General features: G+C 33.5%; 1 protein-coding gene across 17 annotated transcripts in view; it reads left to right on the top strand.

Annotated features, from left to right (window-relative positions):
* Positions 1 to 20,990, top strand: part of RAPGEF2 (Rap guanine nucleotide exchange factor 2) — a 244,967-nt gene that overhangs the window by 124,131 nt on the left and 99,846 nt on the right. For 9 of the 17 annotated variants that reach the window (XM_014737927.3, XM_070261427.1, XM_023636370.2 and 6 more), the window contains exons 5-7: positions 13,029 to 13,104; positions 14,931 to 15,098; positions 17,472 to 17,489. In XM_014737927.3, coding sequence (XP_014593413.1) covers positions 13,029 to 13,104; positions 14,931 to 15,098; positions 17,472 to 17,489 — 262 coding nt within the window. Of the gene's footprint in view, positions 1 to 4,744; positions 4,954 to 13,028; positions 13,105 to 14,930; positions 15,099 to 17,471; positions 17,490 to 20,990 lie in introns of those variants that run through there. The other 8 variants (XM_014737932.3, XM_014737928.3, XM_070261432.1 and 5 more) reach the window with 3 other exon arrangements.

Raw genomic sequence — 20,990 nt, 5'->3', positions numbered from 1 at the left:
TCCCTAGAGATTTTCATTCACTACAATCTGGATTGGATCTTAGACTCTCATTTTCAAAGCTTACAAGCAGGTGGTCAATCAAATTTGAACTGAGAGGCTGGGCTATGGACTATGAAACCAGTGTGGAACTATTGAAGTGTTAAGATCAGTAGAATGAGAGGATCCTGGAAGATTCGGTAAAGCTGGGACCAGAGACAGGAACTCTGACTCAGTGGTCTTGGTGTGCCAAGGCTAAGGGCCTGAATAGTGTTTTCACAGAAATAGAAGTTGACGGGTCACAAGTAAGAGTAATTTAGAAGGACTAATTGATGAAATTTAGTGACTAAAGCTATATAGACAAGGGAAAAGATGGAGTAGAAGACAGTTTCAATGCTTTGAAGTTGCATGTCTGGCAGCATGATGACTTTGACAGCGATAACCAAATCTGGAGGGGATAAGGTGGGTGGATGTCAGAGCTGACATGAATATATTTGATTTTAGGCATGTTGTGGTACAAGGTTTGACAGACAAGTGGAGCTATGGGAGGTATGAAGAAATAACCAGCATTGAGTCACTTGAAAAGCTTTGGGGATGGCGCAGGGTAGGGTGAAGGGGTAGGTAAATAGGAAGAATACAGAAGCAAAACAGAGATGCTCATGAGTTCAGGAGGCCACAGAGACAGACTTTGACAAGTAAAATTTTGCTTTACTGTCCATCTCAGTGCAGAATTATCTCATGGCCTTTTTTGTTGTTGTTAGATTTTATGTTTTTTTCCTTTTTCTTCCCAAAGCCCCCCAGTACATAGTTGTATATTTTCCGTTGTGGGTCCTTCTAGTTGTGGCATGTGGGACGCTGCCTCAGCGTGGTTTGATGAGCAGTGCCATGTCCGCGCCAAGGATTTGAACCAACGAAACACTGGGCCACCTGCAGCGGAGTGTGCGAACTTAACCACTCGGCCATGGGGCCAGCCCCTCATAGCCTATTTTAAGCAAACTATGAAATATGTTGCCAATTCTTATATAAAGTGGATGCCAGGTTTCATAAATCCTATTGAATGTTGTAAACGAGGAAGTATTAATCTTTTACAAAACATAATTTGAAAATGATGGTTTGGATTGCTTCTAATTTTTGGCTTCTGTCAACATTTGCGAATATCTGTTTGTGTGGACATATGTTTTCATTACTTCTTGAATAAATATGCAGGAGTGGAATTGCTGGGTTATATGGTAAATGTATGTTTAACTTTATGAGGAACTGCCACAGTGTTTTCCAAAGTGGCTGTAACATTTTGCTTTCCCACTAGCAGTTTATGAGAGTTCTAGTTGTTCCATATGTTCTCCAACACTTGGTATTGCCAGTGTTTTGAATTTTAGCCATGCTAGTGGATATGTGGTGGTCATCTCACTTTGGTTTTATTATGCATTCCTCTGAAAACTAGTATTGTTGAGAATTTTTTCATGTGTTTAATTGGCCATTCATATGTCTTCACCTGTTGAAAACAGTTATTTTAAAAATTGGATTTTGTCAATTAAAAAAAATTGGATTGACTGTCTTTTTTTAAGTTGTAAGTGTTCTTTATGTATTCTGGATACAATTCCTTTGTTGGAAATATTTTGCAAAAATTTTCTCCCAATGTGTGGCTTGCCTTTTTCTTGACTATGTCTTTTAAGAGCAAAACCTTTCCATCTTAGTGAAGTCCATTATGTCAATGTTTTCTTTTATAGTTTGTACTTTCAGTGTCCTGCTTAAGAAATCTTTTTTTAACTTATGTCGTAAAGGTTTTCTCATGTTTTTCTTCTAGAAATTTAATAGTTTTAGCTCTTCCATTTAGGTTGGAGATCCATTTTGATTTAATTTTTGTGTATAGTGTAAGGTAAGGGTTGAGGTTTATGTTTTTCCATACAGATACCAGGACCATTTATTGAAAAGAACGTTTTTTTATCCATTAAATTGCCTTGGCACATTTGTTAAAAATCAATAAGGTTTGGGTCTATTTGTGGAATCTCTTTTCTGTTCTATTGATCTACATGTCAATTCTTATACCAATACCACATTGTCTTCATTTGTATAGCTTTATAGTAACTTCTGAAATCACATACTATAAATTCCTATCTTTATTCCTTATCAAAATTGTTTTAGCTCTTCTTTGTCTTTGCCTTTCCTTATAAATTTTCAAATCATCTTGTCAGTGTCAAACACTTGTTAGGATTTGATTGGAATTGCACTGAATCTATAGATCAATTTGGGAAGGATTACTGTCTTAACAATATTGAGCCTTCTAACCATGAACATGATATATCTCATAATTTATTTGTCTTCCATTATTTCCCTTTGCAAGATTAAGTACCTTTTTGTAGTTTTCAGCATACAGATCATGCGCATCCTTCATTAATTTATTTCTAAGTGTTTTATCTTTTGATGATAAGTAGTAGGTTTTTACCACCTCAATCTATAAGGGAATTTTCGATTTTCAGTGTTATTCAAGTGACCTAAATTATTGTTTAGGTCCTATCTTACAAAGAAATGTCTGCTATTTTAACTGCTTTTATGGTATATGACAGATTTTTGAGAGGCTGCTGGCTGGGTTTTGGTGCTTTTCATATCAGCCTTTAAAGAATATCAGATGTTTGGTTGCCATTATTTGAGATCTTGTTTGATTCTTGAGATTAAGTCAGGTTACTTGTTAAGTGCCAATCTGAACCATTCATTTGAATTCATCTACCATTTTTCTCATTAACAAGTTACATAGCCCTGTTTGGTTATTTCTTAATATAATTTTTTATTTTACTTCTTTAATGAATTTTATAAAATTTAGGTCATTTTTAGATAAGATATTAGAACTAATGTTCCCTGTCTCTTCAACTCATCCATGGCAAGATTTCTTCAATGAAATGGTGAACATTTAACAAAGGCATTTTGGATAAGGCACGTGTCTACATGCTGAAGGGGAAAGCTGTTATGGGCCATAACTTTTATACAAACTGATCAGCTGCCATCTGTGTACAAAGCACTGTGATCAGCAGAGACCTGTTTGTGCCACTGTGTAGACTGATAGCAGCAGATCAATTTAGCTGAGCTGTTCTCTAGCAGTTTGGTCACGAGGACATAGACACTACCAAAGTGTAGTCATCATCACACCACTGTCCTTCGCTGGTTTAGATTGTGGCAAGAGGGAAAAACTGCTTGTTCTCTTCACCCCAATACAGCTGAGGTAAGATCCACCTTTTTTGTCTTGAAGGGAAGAACAAGAGCAAATGCAGCCTCTTTCAACTTTTCCCATGTTGTTTTGATTTCAATTTTTGCTAGTCTTTTCCATGATAATCCCTCAAGCCAGGGATACAATCAGCATCCCTTTGGTGGAGAGCAACGTGTGTAATACAGCTTGGGTAAATTTTAATAACAAATTGCATTGCTGAGCACATCTAAGCATTTGACCTTGAAGACTCATAGGAGAGCAGACATTGCAGATTTCCCTACTAGCCCTTGACTTGTAAGAGAGTAGATAATGAATTAATAGAAATTGATAAAGAGAGTCTGTCAGGCAGCCGCTGAGGTCATGAGGCTGGTATGCGGAAACAGTGCCCATGCAACATGCGTAACACATAACTGCAGCCAGGAGGGGTGGGTGGGTCATCGAAGCAGGAAATTAGCCTTCAGAAGGAATGTTGGCTCTCTGCACAAGCTATAGCTGCATGGACTCCCTGAGAGCAAACACAGGGAAATGGGGAGTGCTCATTGCTGCAGAGAAAAGAGCTAGAGAAGGTGGCAGTGCTATTGCTGTTACTGGTGCTTCAAAGATATTGAAGACAGTGCAGGTTAGATTTTTTTTAAAGGAATTAAAATGTAAATAGCATAAATATCAAATATTTAGTACTTCTCCTGTGGTTAAATAGACAACAGGCTACTGAGGAATGAACAGAGACGGGAAAACACAGCTATGAGGCCTTTGCTTATAATTTTTTTCTTTTGCTCTATTTTTATAAGCAAAGGTTAAATATTGAGATTCACTGTGCATAGGAGCAAACTTCTGTTAATTTGTGCAAAGTGATGATTGTTAAAATATTTCTAAATGTCTTGAAAGAAATTTAGAGACACTTAAGTGTATGTTTAGTTTTCAGAAATAGTTCCTTCTCAAATATGAGCCTGTTAAAGTCCATATGGTTTGTAATTTACACTCATGTAACTTATATATGTACTTGTTGTGTGTATATTTTTGTTTTAAATAGCTGTTATGGTTAAGCTAATGAGTGAGGATAAAATATTAAAAAAGATTAAATGCATTCTTATGTCTTTCAAACCACTTTCTTTTATGCTTCTATTAAAATTTATTCTTTTATTTTTGAGAATGGAATTGATGGCATCAGCAGTTACTTGTTAGATTTTTTTTTTCCTTAAAGTTAATTGCTATTCTGCTATCTAAAGACAATGTCATCTGAATATTTTTTTAAGTCCTAAATAAGTAAATTGATTTTGGTTTGGGAGCATCAGTCCAGTCATTTACTTAGATTTTTAAAGGGGAAAGTAAAATTTCATAACTGCTTCCCATTTTCTAGTAATGAAGGTATGAAAGAAAAATTGATATCTTGGAGTATTACGTGTTTCATCATTTTGTAAATTAGGATTGCCCACCAGTATAATCTCAGTTTGATTGCTGTGTATTTCCTCGCTGGGTATAGCCTGACATGAATAAGTTTACATTCCAACACTGAGGAATTGCATTCCACTGGGCAGTTCTGACGTACAACAAGAATGTGGAGGCCCATACAAAGGGCAAGTTTAGGGACACTGATAGAAGAGGCTTCTGTGCTCAGCGACTGCCTTTCGTGGAAACTCACACTGGTAGACAGTGCTCTTGACTCAACTGGGTGGGGAAAATGTGGTCACAGAAACTTAGGACAGGATGGCCTTACCGGAGTAAGAGCCTGCAACACCCTGCCCGGTGTATCATTACCTGTGGGTATTTATGAAAACTAGGTAAGACTTTATATTCTCAAACATTTTTACTTTCTTGTTGTGAGTCTTGAACTTGAAAGAAAGTTTATTAAGCTATTAAAATTTTTCTCTATTTTACCTTATGTAGAAGGCTAATTACTTTTAGTAATTTTTTTGTCTGCATGTTTTTGATTGTATAAAGTCATTCCCTTTTACACCTGTAAAAATGTTGAACATAGTTTATTTCAATTTTAGGAACAGTTTGTAATTCTTAATTTTTAATTTATTCCATACAAAAACTTACCGGGAATGAAAATCTGGATTGCTAAACTGTTTCTGGAACAACCATTCCTAAATTAGTTGTACTGAGAGAATACGAGTATTTAGGAATAATCTGCTTGTTATACTGCAAGTGGTCTTTTCATTAATCTTTTTCTGTGGGTTTAATTTTGTTTTTTTTTGATTGTAAATAGCACAGAGAACCAATAGATTGACCCAAAGTGAAACTGCATGATTTAAGTTGCCATCTTTGGTTGTTTAATGTAAGATTATAAAGACACTCTGAAATTACATTGAGGTTAATAGTTGAAAGCCAAGCTGTAAAGTGGGTTTACACAGAACAACTTAGAAGGATTTAAAATAGACTGTAGCAATTAAATTTTCATACTGTTTAGAACCAGAAGACTATCAGCATTCTTAAAACACATACACCGTGCTTCTCCGTCTCTCCTTGTCTCTTTCCCTCTGACTTTATGGCCTCTTGTGAAAGGCTGGTATCTAGTATGGAAAGGGCTAACAGGTTTTTAAATATTCAAGCCTAATCTCATTGATACTGTTACCTACATCTTTCTTGCTTTTGAAAGACAGTTATTATACATATGTATTAATATTTGTGTCTTATACACACACAAATATGTATATATAGAAAGACTGAAATTACCAGAAGACAGGGGTTAATTTTTAAAAATATTTTAATTTAAAGTTAAAAAATACACTATGTCACTTTAAAAATCAAGGAGTTTAAACTTTAAAAATATCTTTATCTTGGTGTGTGATATTATGAGTGCCATTTCAAAGAAGCAGATGTTCTACTAGTTGAAGTTCTGGCAGCAGCTGCCTGAAGAGGCTTGATTTTTATAGATTTGACATTCACGTCTTTGACTATTCCAGGGCAACCCTCAAGCTCTTGATGGTCATTTGTAATTTTGCTGAATTTGAATTGCCTTCTGAATTACAAAAGCTGATTTGTCTTTTTCACTCAACTAGCTAGTGAGTGAGCCTAGCCAACCTCTGAGAATCTACCTTTCAGCAAAGCTCTGTTTTCCACTTGCCATTGGGTGTGTGCTTTATGTGTGAATGTAATGCATTATGGCAATATTCCTGAGGAGGTCTGGGAATTATTCCTCATAAATGTCAAGCTTACCAAAGACTAGACTTTATGTTATTGAACGTGGAAAAGGGCTATAGAGGAAAGCAAGTGAAAGGGTAAGGTCAGTGTGATGTAACAGAATCCTGCATCACGGAGTCTGATTGTGATTTTGGGCATCTCATTTAACCTTACCCTTAGGGAGCTTAGCTTAGTTTCTCCAATAGTGAGATGAAAATTGAACTGGAGGGTCAGTTCTCATGGGGAGAGTGGGATGGCATGGGTCACACATGTTATAATCACTCGGGACCTTTTTCTAAATCTAGATTAAAAAAAATTTTTTTTAAAACATATGTTTTTTGGTGAGGAAGATTGGTCCTGAGCTAACATCTGTTGCCAATCTTCCTCTTTTTTTTCTCCCTGAAACCCCTGTAAATAGTTGTATATCCTAGTTGTAAGTCATTCTAGTTCTTTTATGTGGGATGCCACCACAGCATGGTCTGATGAGCGGTGCTAGGTCCACACCTAGGATCTGAACTGGTGAACCCCCGGCCACTGAAGCAGAGCACGTGAACTTAACCACTTGGCCACAGGGCCAATCCCAAAATTTGAGGACCTTTCATGTATACATTGGATTATGGCATACTTTCAGATGTGAAACTAAAGAAAAAAGTGCTGAGAGACTCTGTTCTATATGATTTCTAAGTTTTTTCTCAACTCTGAAATTGTGTAAATCCATTTTGGTTTTGAGGGGCAGCTGAAGGAAGCAAATAGGACATTCTTTTTATTAAACTCATGTTCAGTATTCTGCCTATTATCACAACTTCTTGCGTACTCATCTTCTAAAGGATACAGACTATTTAAGAATGGGGGTATATTTAGTGAGTTTCTTGTAAGCTCTGTATTGACTACAGAGTTTATATTGATTCTGTAGTATGTGTCCAATGAGTATTTGGAAGAGGAATAGGAAGCAAAATTGTGCGTGTGTGCCTCCCTCCCCCTGCCCCCTAGTTATCTGTGGAGATGAGGTGGGGCAGGGGGTGAGGATCCTCTAATTTATGGCCAAGGGTAAAATAAAAATGGGATTAATCCTAGGTGAAAGAAAAATGTAGGTATAATTGACTCTTCCAAACTGATTTAAAATATTTTAGTAATATTTGTTTAGCTTCTCCCATATCTTCTAATTTCTCCTTTTACTCACAACTTCTATCACTTCCTTGCAAAATTAATGTAGAAAAGAGATTTTTCCAGATTTATTGGTGGTATAGTTCAGTCATCAAACTTAACTCTTCCTTTGTCCCTAAGATTTGTTGTTTTTTGGTCAAAGTGGAGTTCTTATTTTTTTCTTATCCGAGTCCTGAATTTTTGCCAAGAAACTCAAAGCCACTAAAACAAACAAAAATTATCTTGATAAGTTTCTCTTGTAAGATTTTTTAAAAAATTGTGGTTAAATATATTTAAAACAATATGCCATTTTAACCATTTAAAGTGTATGATTCAATGGAATTACAGTCACACTGTTGTGCATCACCATTATCTGTTTCCAAAACTTACATTCCATAGCTCCAAACAGAAACTCTGTAACCATTAAGCATTTTCCCAAACCCTGGTAACCTCTGATCTACTTTCTGTCTTTACGAATTTGTCTATTATAGATATTTCATCTAAGTGGAATCTTACAATATTTGCCATTTTGGACAGGCTTGTTGAAATTAGCATAATGCTTTCAAGGCTTGTCCATGTTATAGTGTGTGTCAGAACTTCAGTCCTTTTTTATGGCTGAATAATATTCTATTGTATGTGTATGTCACATTTTGTTTATCCATTCATCTGTTGATGAGCACTTGTGTTGTTGCCACCTTTTGGCTGTTTTGAATAATGCTGCAGTGAAAATGGTATAAATATCTGTTTGAGTCCCTGTTTTCAATACTTTTGGGTATTTATGTAGAAGTGGAATTGCTGGGTCATATGGCAATTCTGTTTAGCTTTTTGAGGATGTGCCAAAATGTTTTCCACAGTGACTGCACCATTTTGCATTCCCACCAGCAAATACAAGGGTTCCAAGTTCTCTGTATCCTTTTCAATGCCTGTCGTTTTTTAAAATTATAGCTGTCCTAGTATCTCATTAACATCAAGTATCGTGTAAAAAGGTATCTCATTGTGGTTTTAATTTGTTTATCCCTAATGACTAAGGATGTTGAGTGACTTTCCATGTGCTAATTGGCCATTTGTATATCTTCTTTGGAGAAGGTCTATTCAAATCTTTTGCCCACTTTTAAATTTTTTTTTTTAATTGTTGTTAAGTTGTAGGAGTTTTTTTATATATTTCGGATATTAAACCTGTCTTAGCTGTATGATTTGCAAATATATTCTCCCATTCTGTAGATTCTTTTCAGTTTCTTGATAATGTCCTTTGATGCACAGAAGTTTTTAATTTTGATGAGGCATAATTTATCTATTTTAAACTTTTCTTTTGCTGCTTATACTTTTGGTGTTATATCTAAAAATCCATTGCCAAATCCATGTTCATGAAAATTTATCCCTCTTTTTTTTTTTGTTTTCCCTAAGACTTTTCTGGTTTTGATTTTTAAATTTAGGTCAGTGATACATTTTCAGTAATTTTTGTATGTGGTGAGAGGAAAGGTCCAACTTCGTTCTTTATCGTGTGGAAGTATGGTTGTTCCGGCGCATTGTTGAAAAGACTGTTCTTCCCCCATTGGGTGAACTCGGCACCCTTGTCAGAATTCAGTTAGCCACAGATATGTGGGTTTATTTCTGGACTCTCAGTTTTATTTCATTGGTCTGGATGTCTGTCCTTATGCCAGTACCGCACTGTTTTGGTTGCTGCAGCTTTGCAGTAAGTTTTGAGATCAGAAGTGTGAGCTCTTTGACTGTTCTTTTTCAAGATTGTTTTGGCTAATTAGGGCCCCTTGCAATTCTACATGAATTTGAAGATTCGCTTTTCCATTTCTGCAAAAGAAGCTGTTGGGATTTTGACAGAGATTGCTGTGAACCTGTAGCTCACTTTGTGTAGTCTCTTATAAGACTTAGTAACAAAAAAGAGTGCATTTGATAGAACTAATTGTCCATGTCTTGACAGTGGCACCGAGGAACATTTGGAGCAGAATATAGTCACACGACTCTGGAGCAATCCTTACCTATTTCTGACTTTTCCTAAAACTCTCAAGGATGTAGGTGTACTTTTTAAGTTACACATGTTTTTATTTACTTTGCATCATTTCTAAATTTTCTTAAATCATGATTTTAGAAACTTAAATGATACCAAGTTTCAACACTATTTATAAGACTGAAGTTTCTTTTTTTTTTTTTTAAAGATTTTATTTTTTTCCTTTGTTTCCCCAAAGCCCCCCGGTACATAGTTATATATTCGTACATAGTTATATATTCTTCGTTGTGGGTCCTTCTAGTTGTGGCATGTGGGACGCTGCCTCAGCGTGGTCTGATGAGCAGTGCCATGTCCGCACCCAGGATTCGAACCAACGAAACACTGGGCCGCCTGCAGCGGAGCGCGCGAACTTAACCATTCGGCCACGGGGCAAGCCCAAGACTGAAGTTTCTTTTGATTTGTGCCTCTGGTCTTATAGAAAGCCCTTTGGATTCCCCAATTTTTTTTGTTGGAAACTTTTTAGTTCTGTGTTTTTCCCCCTAGAAACTTTTCTAGGGCAATACTCTGTCATAGGTTTATGTGGTTTTCTATAAGGATATGTATCATAATGTTCATTTTTTTATTCCTCCCTAGTGTGTCCATCATTTTAAGGTGTGTCTTTATTATTTGTTATTTATTATTTTAGCAACTTACTATTCTAATGCTTTTAAAGACTTGTAATTTTCATTTATGGCTTTTAACTAAAACATGAGAACCCTTCCTTTATTGTTTAATATCATATTAAATGCTGTGTGCATTTGATCACTTTCACACAGACTATTTCAGTGTACAAATTGGATCCTCTACTGCTTTCTTGTACTCACATAAAACTTTATACAGTGTCTGGTACTTTGTTCTTACTGGCTTTGTTTTTTGCTTTACTATCTAAATATCTATGTGTCATTTGCAAACCAGAAGATTTCTTTCCATTTCTTTCTACTAAGTCATCTGAAATATTTAAAAGAATTGTTCTTAATATCGTCTTTTGAGGATCTTATCCCCTATACATCTCTATCTGGTTTCCTTTTTTATCTCTATAGTTATTTTCCAGATCTAAATTTTTAAAACAGCTTATTTGCATAGAACTTGGTCAAAGAGTTTAAAAAAAAACTTCATAGATAATGATATTACTTAGTTTTGTTTATATAGGTATTATTTCAAAGAATCAGATAGTAGAAGCAAAAGAATTTTGTGGACTTAGTGAATTTCTAGCTGACATTTTTCATTACTCTCTCTATTCATTCCTACCTTATAGCTTCTGTTTTGCAAGCTAAGAGTAAGTCATCTCTGGGAAAGAGCCAAAATGCAGTGTCATTAGGCCTAGCATGTGTATTCATGACCTACGCTTTGGCTCTTTTGAGGCCATTCTTTCCTTCTGGGTTCTTGGCTATGTTTGAAATAATAGATTTTTGGATAGGTGACATAATTTATTCTCCCTTGCTAGAGTGTTTTCTTTGTGCATTTGCCTTTTCTGCTCAGCATATTCAAGGTATTAATTTGATAGGGAGTCCATTTCTCCTATGGTTCACATCAGTAGAACTTGAGTCTTTTGTGGCTGCAAAGAGAGTTTTGTCAGATTCTCATGCAGCTTACTTCCAAAAAGACTCTCATGGAGATATTTTTTATAATACATTTTAGAGGATGCAAACTTGTTATTCCCAAAGTAATAGTGTTAGTACAACTAAATATGTGAATACCTTCCTACCCATAAAGTCTGTTTAATTAATGGCTGATTGGTAAGAGGATTTACAGCTTTAATTCTGAAGTAGGGAGGTGGTGCAAGAATTATGCATAAAATAAAAGACTACCATATATAGTTTACTTCTGTGGACGTTACTCTTTTTGTTGCTAAAATTTGTAAGCAACTCAATTCTAGCAGGTTTTTATTTTTTTGTTGTGTTATATGAACATTGTATGCATTACAGATATTTGACTTTTTTACTAACATGAAATTTTTGAAAAGGAAAACCATTTGATCATTATGTTTATAAAACTTGTTTAGTTCCATAATTTAATAGAATAGGATAAAACTTAGAGTCACATACTTGTGATTTTCTTTAGATTTTAATGTTATTTAGTAATAAAGCTTAAACATACAATATGTATTTTTACTTAGTCATAACAGAATTAAATGGGCAATGATGGCATGAAACTTGCTACATATTTTACTAACACATTGAGATTACTTCCTAATTTGTAGTGTAGCATTAAGTTATAAGCTTCAGGGCCAGCTCCAGTAGCCTAGTGGTAAAGTTCGGTGCTCTCCACTTTGGTGGCCTGGGAAGATAGATTTATTATATTTTTCTTGGCAAACTTTGTCCACTGTAAAAAAGCACTCTAATATGTATGCTTGTGTGAGTATGTATCTATGAATGTATGTATGAATATTTTTGAAATATTTTAAAATTTAAAAAATTTTCAAATATGCTGAATATGGATTTCATAGAAATTGATTTTTGGAGTAGGAGAGGACTTAAGGAATGGCCTAGTCTAACGTGATAACCTACAAATGAGTAAAATTTAGACTATGAGAGTGGTCAAGTTGGTTTGCTAGAGATCACAAATGATAGAGTGAGAGTGTTGACTTTCCTGTATTCCTCTTACATAGATTTTTTTTTTTAGTTTGGTTTCTAATATGTGAAACATTGTGTACTACCATGTCAAGAGGGTTATAAAAGGAACAAGAATTTCCATTTCACTCAAAATGTCTAACTTGGGAAAAAAATTGCTTGATAAAATAGTTATTTGGAAGAACTTTTTTCACATAGTTTTTCAAAGATAGTTTATTAAAACTGGTTACTAAAATTGTTGCCCGCAGAGAAGGGAGGATTTGGGGAGCAGTGGTTGGGCAGGGATGGGCGGTACATTACTAAAGCAAGTCAGGACTCACTAGCTTCGCCGGGATTTTTTCTTCATGGTGGTAGTTGGCACATAGCTATGTCAGAGAGAGTAAAGCTGCTCCAGTGTTAAGGTGGAAGTTATCAAGATAGGGCAGTGGTGCTTTCGGAATTCACTAGTTCAAAGTTTTCAGGAGGAATGGACTTTTAGTGTGCATATCCAATTAAATCACTGCATAACTAAGGAAGAAGGCTTAAGTTGAATATCTTTTCCTTAAACTTATTCAGTATGAGTTGATTTGAAAATTTAGAAAAATAAATATACTTTTAGGTGAAAGAAATGTTTAACCTAAGCATGTTAAGTTATAGAAGAGAATTATATGCATTTTATACCTGCTTTGGATATTTTTAAAATTTACCATCGATTCAATTCCCATCCCTATTAGAATATTCTAAATCTTCACCTAACTGGGAATGATTTAAAACAGCCTAATGCAAAGAACATTCATACTGATTCTCTGTTACATTATTAATTTGAAAACATTTTATTGGAATTTTCCAGAAAAATATGTCTCTGAAATTTAAGAATTTGAACGATTCCTTGTCGTTTTGTGTAAATAATGATTAAAGATAGTTTCTCTTTCTCCAATGTGTATTTTCTGTAGTTGTTTTTGTTTTCATTTTTACTTATCTGGAGGGTTGGCTTAAATTCACAATTTATATATCTTAAATATTTTTTTCTTTCTAGTTTTGGCAAGCGTTCTGCAGGAAGCTTTAGGCGTGGCTGTGAATGCATTGTTTTAGAGCCTTCTGAAATGATCGTGGTAAGAATACTTCTGTGAAGACTTTTTCCTAAAAAAAGTTATGAAATAAAAGCACTTTCACAAACTACTTAAATAGTGTATTATATATTTTATAACTTTAGGTATATTTATTTCATAACTTTATTATTATGAATTTGAATTCATAACGTATTATCACAATTATTTACAGGATTCAATTAAATGGAAAAGATAGAAAGTTTAAAAGGGGCAAGTACCTAAATGTTTGGTGCTTGATCTTTGTAAATCAATCTATGATAAAGCCATTTAGTTGAAATTTGGGGAGAATCTTTGAATTGCAGGCGTTTAGTTCTCCAAATATTGATTAGAACGAGTGAGATACTTCAAATGAGTCACAGTGATAAGTATTCAGGCCACAATTAATGTAAGGAGAACACTTCAATTCCTTTCTCTAACTGCAAGAACACTGGGGGACTAGTATGCTGGTTAAATACTCTGTGGAGATCTTTCTCTCTCTTGTTAATTGAATTTTGTTTAAAAGTATTTCGAGATAAGACATTCGAAAAACAGAATGTTAAAATAGATACTAACAACATAATTATTTTTATTGATGCTTTCAAAAAAACCTGTCACATCCTTCTTTACTATATAAAGGTGATTTTAATATAGGACAATATATACCCTTTTTAAAAAATCAGCAACAAAAGTAAGATAAGATTGGAGGGTGATCCCAATATAGACATTTAGTTGACATTGATATGCATATTATTTCCCATCCATAATCCCATCTGGGAAGGAAAACCTTGTGACTAAGTGATGGCCTAATACAGATGATGATGGAAGCTTTTTACTCACATTTAATAAAGTATTTGGTAGGTGACTGTAAGTCTATTTTCAGAGAAGATTTAGGGTTTGTCTGTATGATGTAAGAGAGGAATTCTGTCAGAAATGAGAACTTCCTCCTCGAAGCTAGTGAAAACTTTTGGTAAAATTTCACAAAATTTACTCCTAAGTGAGTAAGTAAAAATTTAGGATTGGAAAAATGTGGGCATATACATGGGACTTTCTAGCAATTAGTCTTGAAAAGCCTTCTAGATATTTCCTAGAGATTTTGGCCTCTGTTAGTGCTATTTTGTGTTTGTCTGAAGGATTTTTGATCTTCGAAATTCCTTGAGGATTTTATACTTGCTGATATCATACAAACTCCTGGGTTTGCCAGTAGTCTTAAAATCTAAATATGCCTCTTTTGTGAGCAATCATATTTTCATTAGGTAAATATGATAAAGATTAACCTAATGTAACTTTTATTCTTTGTTAGTCCATTCATCAGAACTTCTCTCCTTAAAATGAGGAATTATTTTTTTAAAACAACTCTATTTTATAAAAAAAGAAACTGAATCTACAGAATGAAAGTAGGAAGAGAAACCCTTAGGTAATCTACTAAAGCCATTCTGCTAGCAGTCCTGTTTGAGTCATTTGGGAGTTAGGGGTTTTTACAGATTTACTTATATACATGAGAGTTTTTGTGCTTTAGTTAAGACAATGGGGCAGTTGCTTTCATAATGCATGGTAATGTATCCTGTGAGATCTTTCACTAATAAATCAGTACAAAGACTACTGAAAATATTCAAGACTTACCCATATTGTCCTAAGTGGAACTGAAAATGCCTCTTCATAAAAGAAAAGTTACTCAAAACCAATTAGTTCCAGAGAAGTTCAAAAACACTTAAAGTCTGTCAAGATAGTTTGTCTACAAATGTCTTTGCAAAATGAATGAATATGGACTGTCTGTAAGTTTTACTCGGCATCTGATGTTAATATGGAATGTTGTATTGGAAGAAATGAAATTTTTTGACGTTTTATTTCAGGTGGACTATATGGATGAAAATGAGGAATATTTTCAGCGTCAAGCTTCTCATCGACAGTCTCGAAGGAGATTTAGAAAAATCAACCAGAAAGGTGAAAGACAAACAATTATTGACACTGTGGATCCTTATCCTGTGGGCAAACCACCTTTGCCTAGAGGCTATCATACGGTAAGTTATAAAAGTATAATATTTTTATTTATCTTTAGTTTTTTTTGGGGAGTTTTGTGAAAAAACACTTAAATTTTCTCTATTTGATGAATGATTCCTTTCTATGGTATACTTATGCAACGTGCAGATTTTGCTGGAAACACACATAATATGAGTGGTTTTAAAGAGCACTGAAATAAGAAAGCCATTGTTTAGCTTTTGTATTTCTTAAATTATTCTCTGAGGATCAGCTTTGTGATCATGTAAAAATCGTAACTGGGATATTTTAAGTTTTTACCTTAATCTAAAATGTTAGCCTCCCCTCAACCCCAGTGACTGGTATCACACATGTTTTTTATTCAAAAAGTAGATACATAAAAATTACATATTATTTTCATAGCTTTTCATACCATTGTGAGAATATTATCTGTGAATATTTTTGTTTTTAATACAATGAAGTGAGAGCACAATTTAAAATGATACTTTTTAAAATCCCAATGTAAAGATGATCTGAAGTATTTCTAACAGGTTCAAAGATCCTCTTAAATGCTATAGCCCACTTAATTGTAATTTATTTCATAAATATTCGATAAGCTACTTTTTATGTTTGGGGAAACCAAGGCACAGATAATGAGTGATTTGTACAAGACCTCACTATAGTCTGTGTTAGAGCCTTACTTTTCTTATTCCCTTCTTTCTTCTTAGCTGCACTATGTATATTTCCCCCAATGGCCAATCCAAAATAGTTGCAAATGTATTTGAGAATTTCTGTTTTTAAAAAGGAAGTAACTTGAATTCTTATGTATGTCATCTTAAGGTCAAAGATGGTTTATCTATACATATAATACCATTGAATGAGTAGTCATTATATGTGAAATTAATTTTAAAATAAAAATATGATAAAAAAATAGGTAATTGACAACTATTTTACATTTCTCATTTGTTTTTCTTACCTATTCTTTTCTTTCCTTTTGCAAATAAGTATAAATGCAAAATGCATGGGAAAACTTATATAGACTTAAAACTATGTACTCAATTTTTAGTAACTTTAAGTGATATGATATATTTTATACCCACACTTCATATGTTCTATTTCTGAGAGCTCTTTGTATTTGAATATTTAAGCAGTTTTGACCACCAGTTACCCGCCTACTCCTCTCACTACCCATGCATTATTTTAATTTATCATGAATTTCATAGTTGAATCATTTCATTGAGCTCTTTTGGAAAGGGTTGCTTTTTGCTCATCATAAAGACAGCTTTGTTTGTCTGTTGGAGAGACTTGGTATTAAAAAAAACCTATGAAAGGTTTTTTTTGTTACCATTGTCTACAAAAGAAGGTAGTATTTTTAGTGTAGATGTAGCATTTTGGAAGAAGGAAATATGGATTAAAAATAGTTGTACATATTAATAGTATAATATATTATAATATTTTAGTCTAGTACTAATGTTATTAATATTCTTTCTGCTTTGGAATCATTTTTCCAAATCAGATTCCATACAAGGACAGTTGGCAGGAGTGTGGGTCCCTTAAAATTTAGTGTTAAAGCTGATTGGCTTAATTTTATAGTCATATTTGTCACACTTATGTTGGGGGGGGTGTCATTTTATAACTGTTTCTCTCTCCCATCTCCATGCTTTCCCCTTTTATGAAATATTTCATTTGCTTTTCTTACATGACTCCCCTTTTTTAAAAACATGTGTAGTTTTTATTATTACAAGATTGCTTTTTTTTTTTAGTGGTTTTAAAAAATGTCTTACCTGGTCAACAGATACTTTTATTAGCAAAAATTCAGTACTAAGATGAAAAATTTAACTTTATTACTAGTGGATCATGTGCTAGTTTACTAATATTTGACACGTTGATATTAATTTTACTAAGTTCAGATTGGCAACAACATTGTCATAATTGGAAATATTGGATCCTGTTCTTTTTGCATATTGTGTTTTAATTATATTTATCTAATATTTATTATTTTACCTAAATACATGATTTTAACATTTGAAAACAGTACAATTTTGTTTTGTATATATGGTACCACAGAATAAAAAGAATTAAATGAAAATTATTATTCTTTGTTAGCCCAAGTCATATTTACTCATTCTTAAAAGAAATACTTTTCTTCGAAAGAACCCTAGTAAGGTGGGACAGAGGAAAGTTTATTTAAAAGATGCATGATCATACTTCACAGGTGATTTTAAATGATTACGGGTGCATTTCAAGTGCATGGCCAAGAACATAGAGAACATTATATGTATAGGCAATTCTATATGGTCATTCTTAACCTAATTTTAACATTATCTTCATTTTGGCAGATATACTATATAGCATGTCTGATAATGTTCATCTTTTCCTTTCCTCCTTTATGGCATTCATTTCATTTTGGCTCAAAGGAATGCACTAAATCTCAGGTATTGTAATTTGTGTGTGGTCTCCTAATACTAACCTAAGTTTATTTGTGAATTTGCCTTGTAACTAATGAGTTTATAATATTGATGTGTTTTGCTTGGTCCTATTCTTTTGTATTTTGCCCTGTTTTAGTAAAATCTCTTAAAACTTTGAAACTATCAGTGGTTTAGGTGATGGTACTGGCTGCTTTATTTGTGCAAATGTAGGGATGAATTGCCCACCTTCTTTGAAGAAAGAATAAAAGTGCAACCTACTCATTTTTAAAAACGAGTGGATGTTCTTAACTAAACTGCTTTGCAAGTCGAGAAACAAAGATAGACAGATAGATATAATGGAAGTTTAATTGCTTTTTGTGTGAAAGGTTATGGCAAATCCATTAGATATTTACATTTTAAATGCTATAGGCGAAAGCTTTAAATTTCAGGAATCTAGTATGAGACCATTTTGGGAGACCACTGGGAAAATTTTAGTCAGATAGAATAAATGCTTAGTCAAAAAGGAAATAAGAATTTAAAATTGCTTGTATTTTCTTATTTGTCCTTTATTTATAACTGGATTTCATACTTTTATTTCATTCTGTATTTTAATCAAGGCCTATCATAATATCTGTGCTCATTTCTTTCATGCCAATACATGACTAATTTATGATTTTCAGTGTTACTCTTTTGAAATTATGGGTCAAATTTGGGGTTATCAGGGAATTGGGAGTCAAGGAAGAAAATCTGATTTATCTCTGGAAATTAATTGGTTAAGTAACTAGTAAAATTTTATACTTGTGTTTTCTTATTGCACAGGAGAAAGATCATGAGTAATTTAATTCATATTAGAAGAAGTCTACCATCAATATAATACCTTTGACTATTACAGTAACTTTGCCTGAAAGCATAAAATATTTATATATTCTTTCAAATTAAAAAGAGGCAGTTACTTTATGCTCTATACAAGAGAATACGTATTAAAATGCCACAGGTGGCATGATTGCTATATTGTATTTTGGAGGCACTGCTAATTTTTAAATGATGTGATAAAGCTAAAAAATTTTGATACAATTTTTAAATTTGATAAAATTGTATCAGAATTTTTTAATTGCATCAATGTTTTGAACTTTTATCTGGTAAAAGTATACTTTAAAAACATATAACTTTAATATTTTAAAAGATACATCAGTATGTAATTAATCATCTTCTTTTTTAGTATGAAAATTACCAGTTAGTCTAATTCCCACTTAGAGCTAGGAATTAAATTTCAAATGTGCACTGAGTTATGATGTATACCTTATGTACACTTTTTAAAATTAGATGTGTTGCAGTAGTTTAAAACAGATTATAATAATTTTCTTCAGAAACACGAATACTCATATAGTCCATGTAGAGTGTTTTTAGGACATTTTTTCAAGACAAGTGTGTGAGGTTTGCAGGGAGAAGAAGCATTTTAAAATGCAGTGAGAAGGGAAGATTGGAGATGACTTCATTAGCATTTTCTTATATTTTGATGAGTGGAGGTTGAGGCTGTATTTAAGACTGCCAGAAAATAGGATGTGGCATGAATTTTCAGTCTTATTGTTGGTAAAGGTTATAGAGGCAGGTAGTAGATAAGGTTCCTAGCAAAGGGTGGAAGATTTGGGGTCAGTCTCTAAGGGGACTGACTTGGGGCTTTTGAAAGGTTTACCTCGTCTCCAGGTTCAGAATAGGGTAGGGGAAAAAAGGCTTTGTTTATTTTACTCATAATTACAGGCCCTCTCTGCATTCATGGGTAATTTATTCTAGAAGTTTGTGTGGGCAGGGAAATCTGAGTTCCATAATAAAAATGGAGAGGAGAGGTAGTAGGACTTAAGGGGCAGAAAGAGGACCTTCTTAACTTGTGCCTAATTGGAGTGATGGCGAAACTGGTACTAATGAAAAAATGGCTCGACTCTCTTCTCAGTTTGAAAGAGCAAAAGTTGTACAGAGATACTAGATTGAAAACTGTCCACACTATGGAGGTTATGTGTACCAATGGACATTTCAAAAGTTTCCAGCCTTTCTTGGCTGGTTGCATAATTAAAATCCTTTCCACACTTTGAAGTTCTGATTGACTTTCCATTCCCACTCCTACTCCCCCAAAAGAGTGTGGCTCTGTTTTATACAAATTTGAACTAGGAGGATTTGAACACAGTATAACAGAAAACATTCATCAAGTTTCAATCAATGCAAAATTTTTGAAATAATGAAAACTATTGATTGTATAAAAAGATTCTCCCACATTTTATCAGTAGTCCTTTTCTACAATGTGAATATACACTTCAGAGCACTGTTTAATGATTATGTATTGAATTTTTTCAGTAGATTAGGCTTAAAGTTCTTGGGGAAGATGTACAAAAGTAATGAAAAATATTGCGTAAAATTAAGTTAATATAATGTAAGTTGAATACAGTGTATAATACAATATGGGAATAATTATTTTTCCTGTTTTTTTCCTCCCCAAATCCCCCCAGTATGTAGTTGTATATTTTAGTTGTGGCTCCTTCAGTTGTGGCATGTAGGATGCCGCCTCAACATGGCCTAATGAGTGATGCTATGTCTGCGCCCAGGATCCGAACCCTGGGCCACTGAAACGGAGCACGCGAACTTAACCACTCAGCCATGGGGCCGGCCCAATATGGGAATAGTTTTTAATTATAGACAGTGATAATACAATATCTATAAAATGTGGCACCAATAAAAGATTGGTTCATTTATGAGGCTTATGTAAATAAGTCCCATTTTTATCAGGTTATGCTTTATAATAATATAAATCCTATTTTTTATAATGGTTATCTAATTATTCTTAGGTTACATATTATATATCTCTGAAGTAGATTTTTTTTTAGAGATAGATCTGATTTAGATTGGTTTCATCTTCAGTTAAGGACTTCTTGGTAGGTTTGATTAGTTTCAAAAATTGTTTAGATATTGAAACATGAAAAAATTGTTTCTGTCACTACACACATTTATTTGGCATTAGACTTTTTGACTTGAGCTATTGTACTTGAATTAGAAGTAGGCAATATTTTCACTTACGTTATAGCTTTTCTTTGTCACTTATTATTTCAGTTATTTCTTTAATTTTTTTACTGAGTTCTCCTTCATTTAATCCAATATTTGCTACATAAAAGTAAGAGAATACGTTTTGAGTAATATATCAATGACTTGTGTATCTATTAAATTTCCTAAAATATTAAGATCTTAGAATTTTAACTTATAACAATCAGTTTATATCATATCCCACATGACTACAGGTTATTCATATGATATGTTAAAATCTCTTTGTATGCTTATATAGAAATTATTCAAATATAGGGGAGATTTCTTAATTATTTCAGTATTTTCATTCTTCTTTAATTTAAATTCATCAAGCATATGTTTGCTCAATTGAACTTAAAGACTTTGTCTTCAATATTGCCATCCGTGCTTCTTTGTGAATTATAATAGGATAGAGTTTCAAAAATGTTCGTATTCTATTTCTTGTATCATAGAGAGGAAAAG

Source organism: Equus caballus, chromosome 2 (assembly GCF_041296265.1).
Source record: "Equus caballus isolate H_3958 breed thoroughbred chromosome 2, TB-T2T, whole genome shotgun sequence".
Taxonomy (NCBI): domain Eukaryota; kingdom Metazoa; phylum Chordata; class Mammalia; order Perissodactyla; family Equidae; genus Equus; species Equus caballus.
The sequence above is the reverse complement of the archived record's forward strand: the minus strand, read 5'-3'. Positions and strand labels throughout refer to the sequence as shown.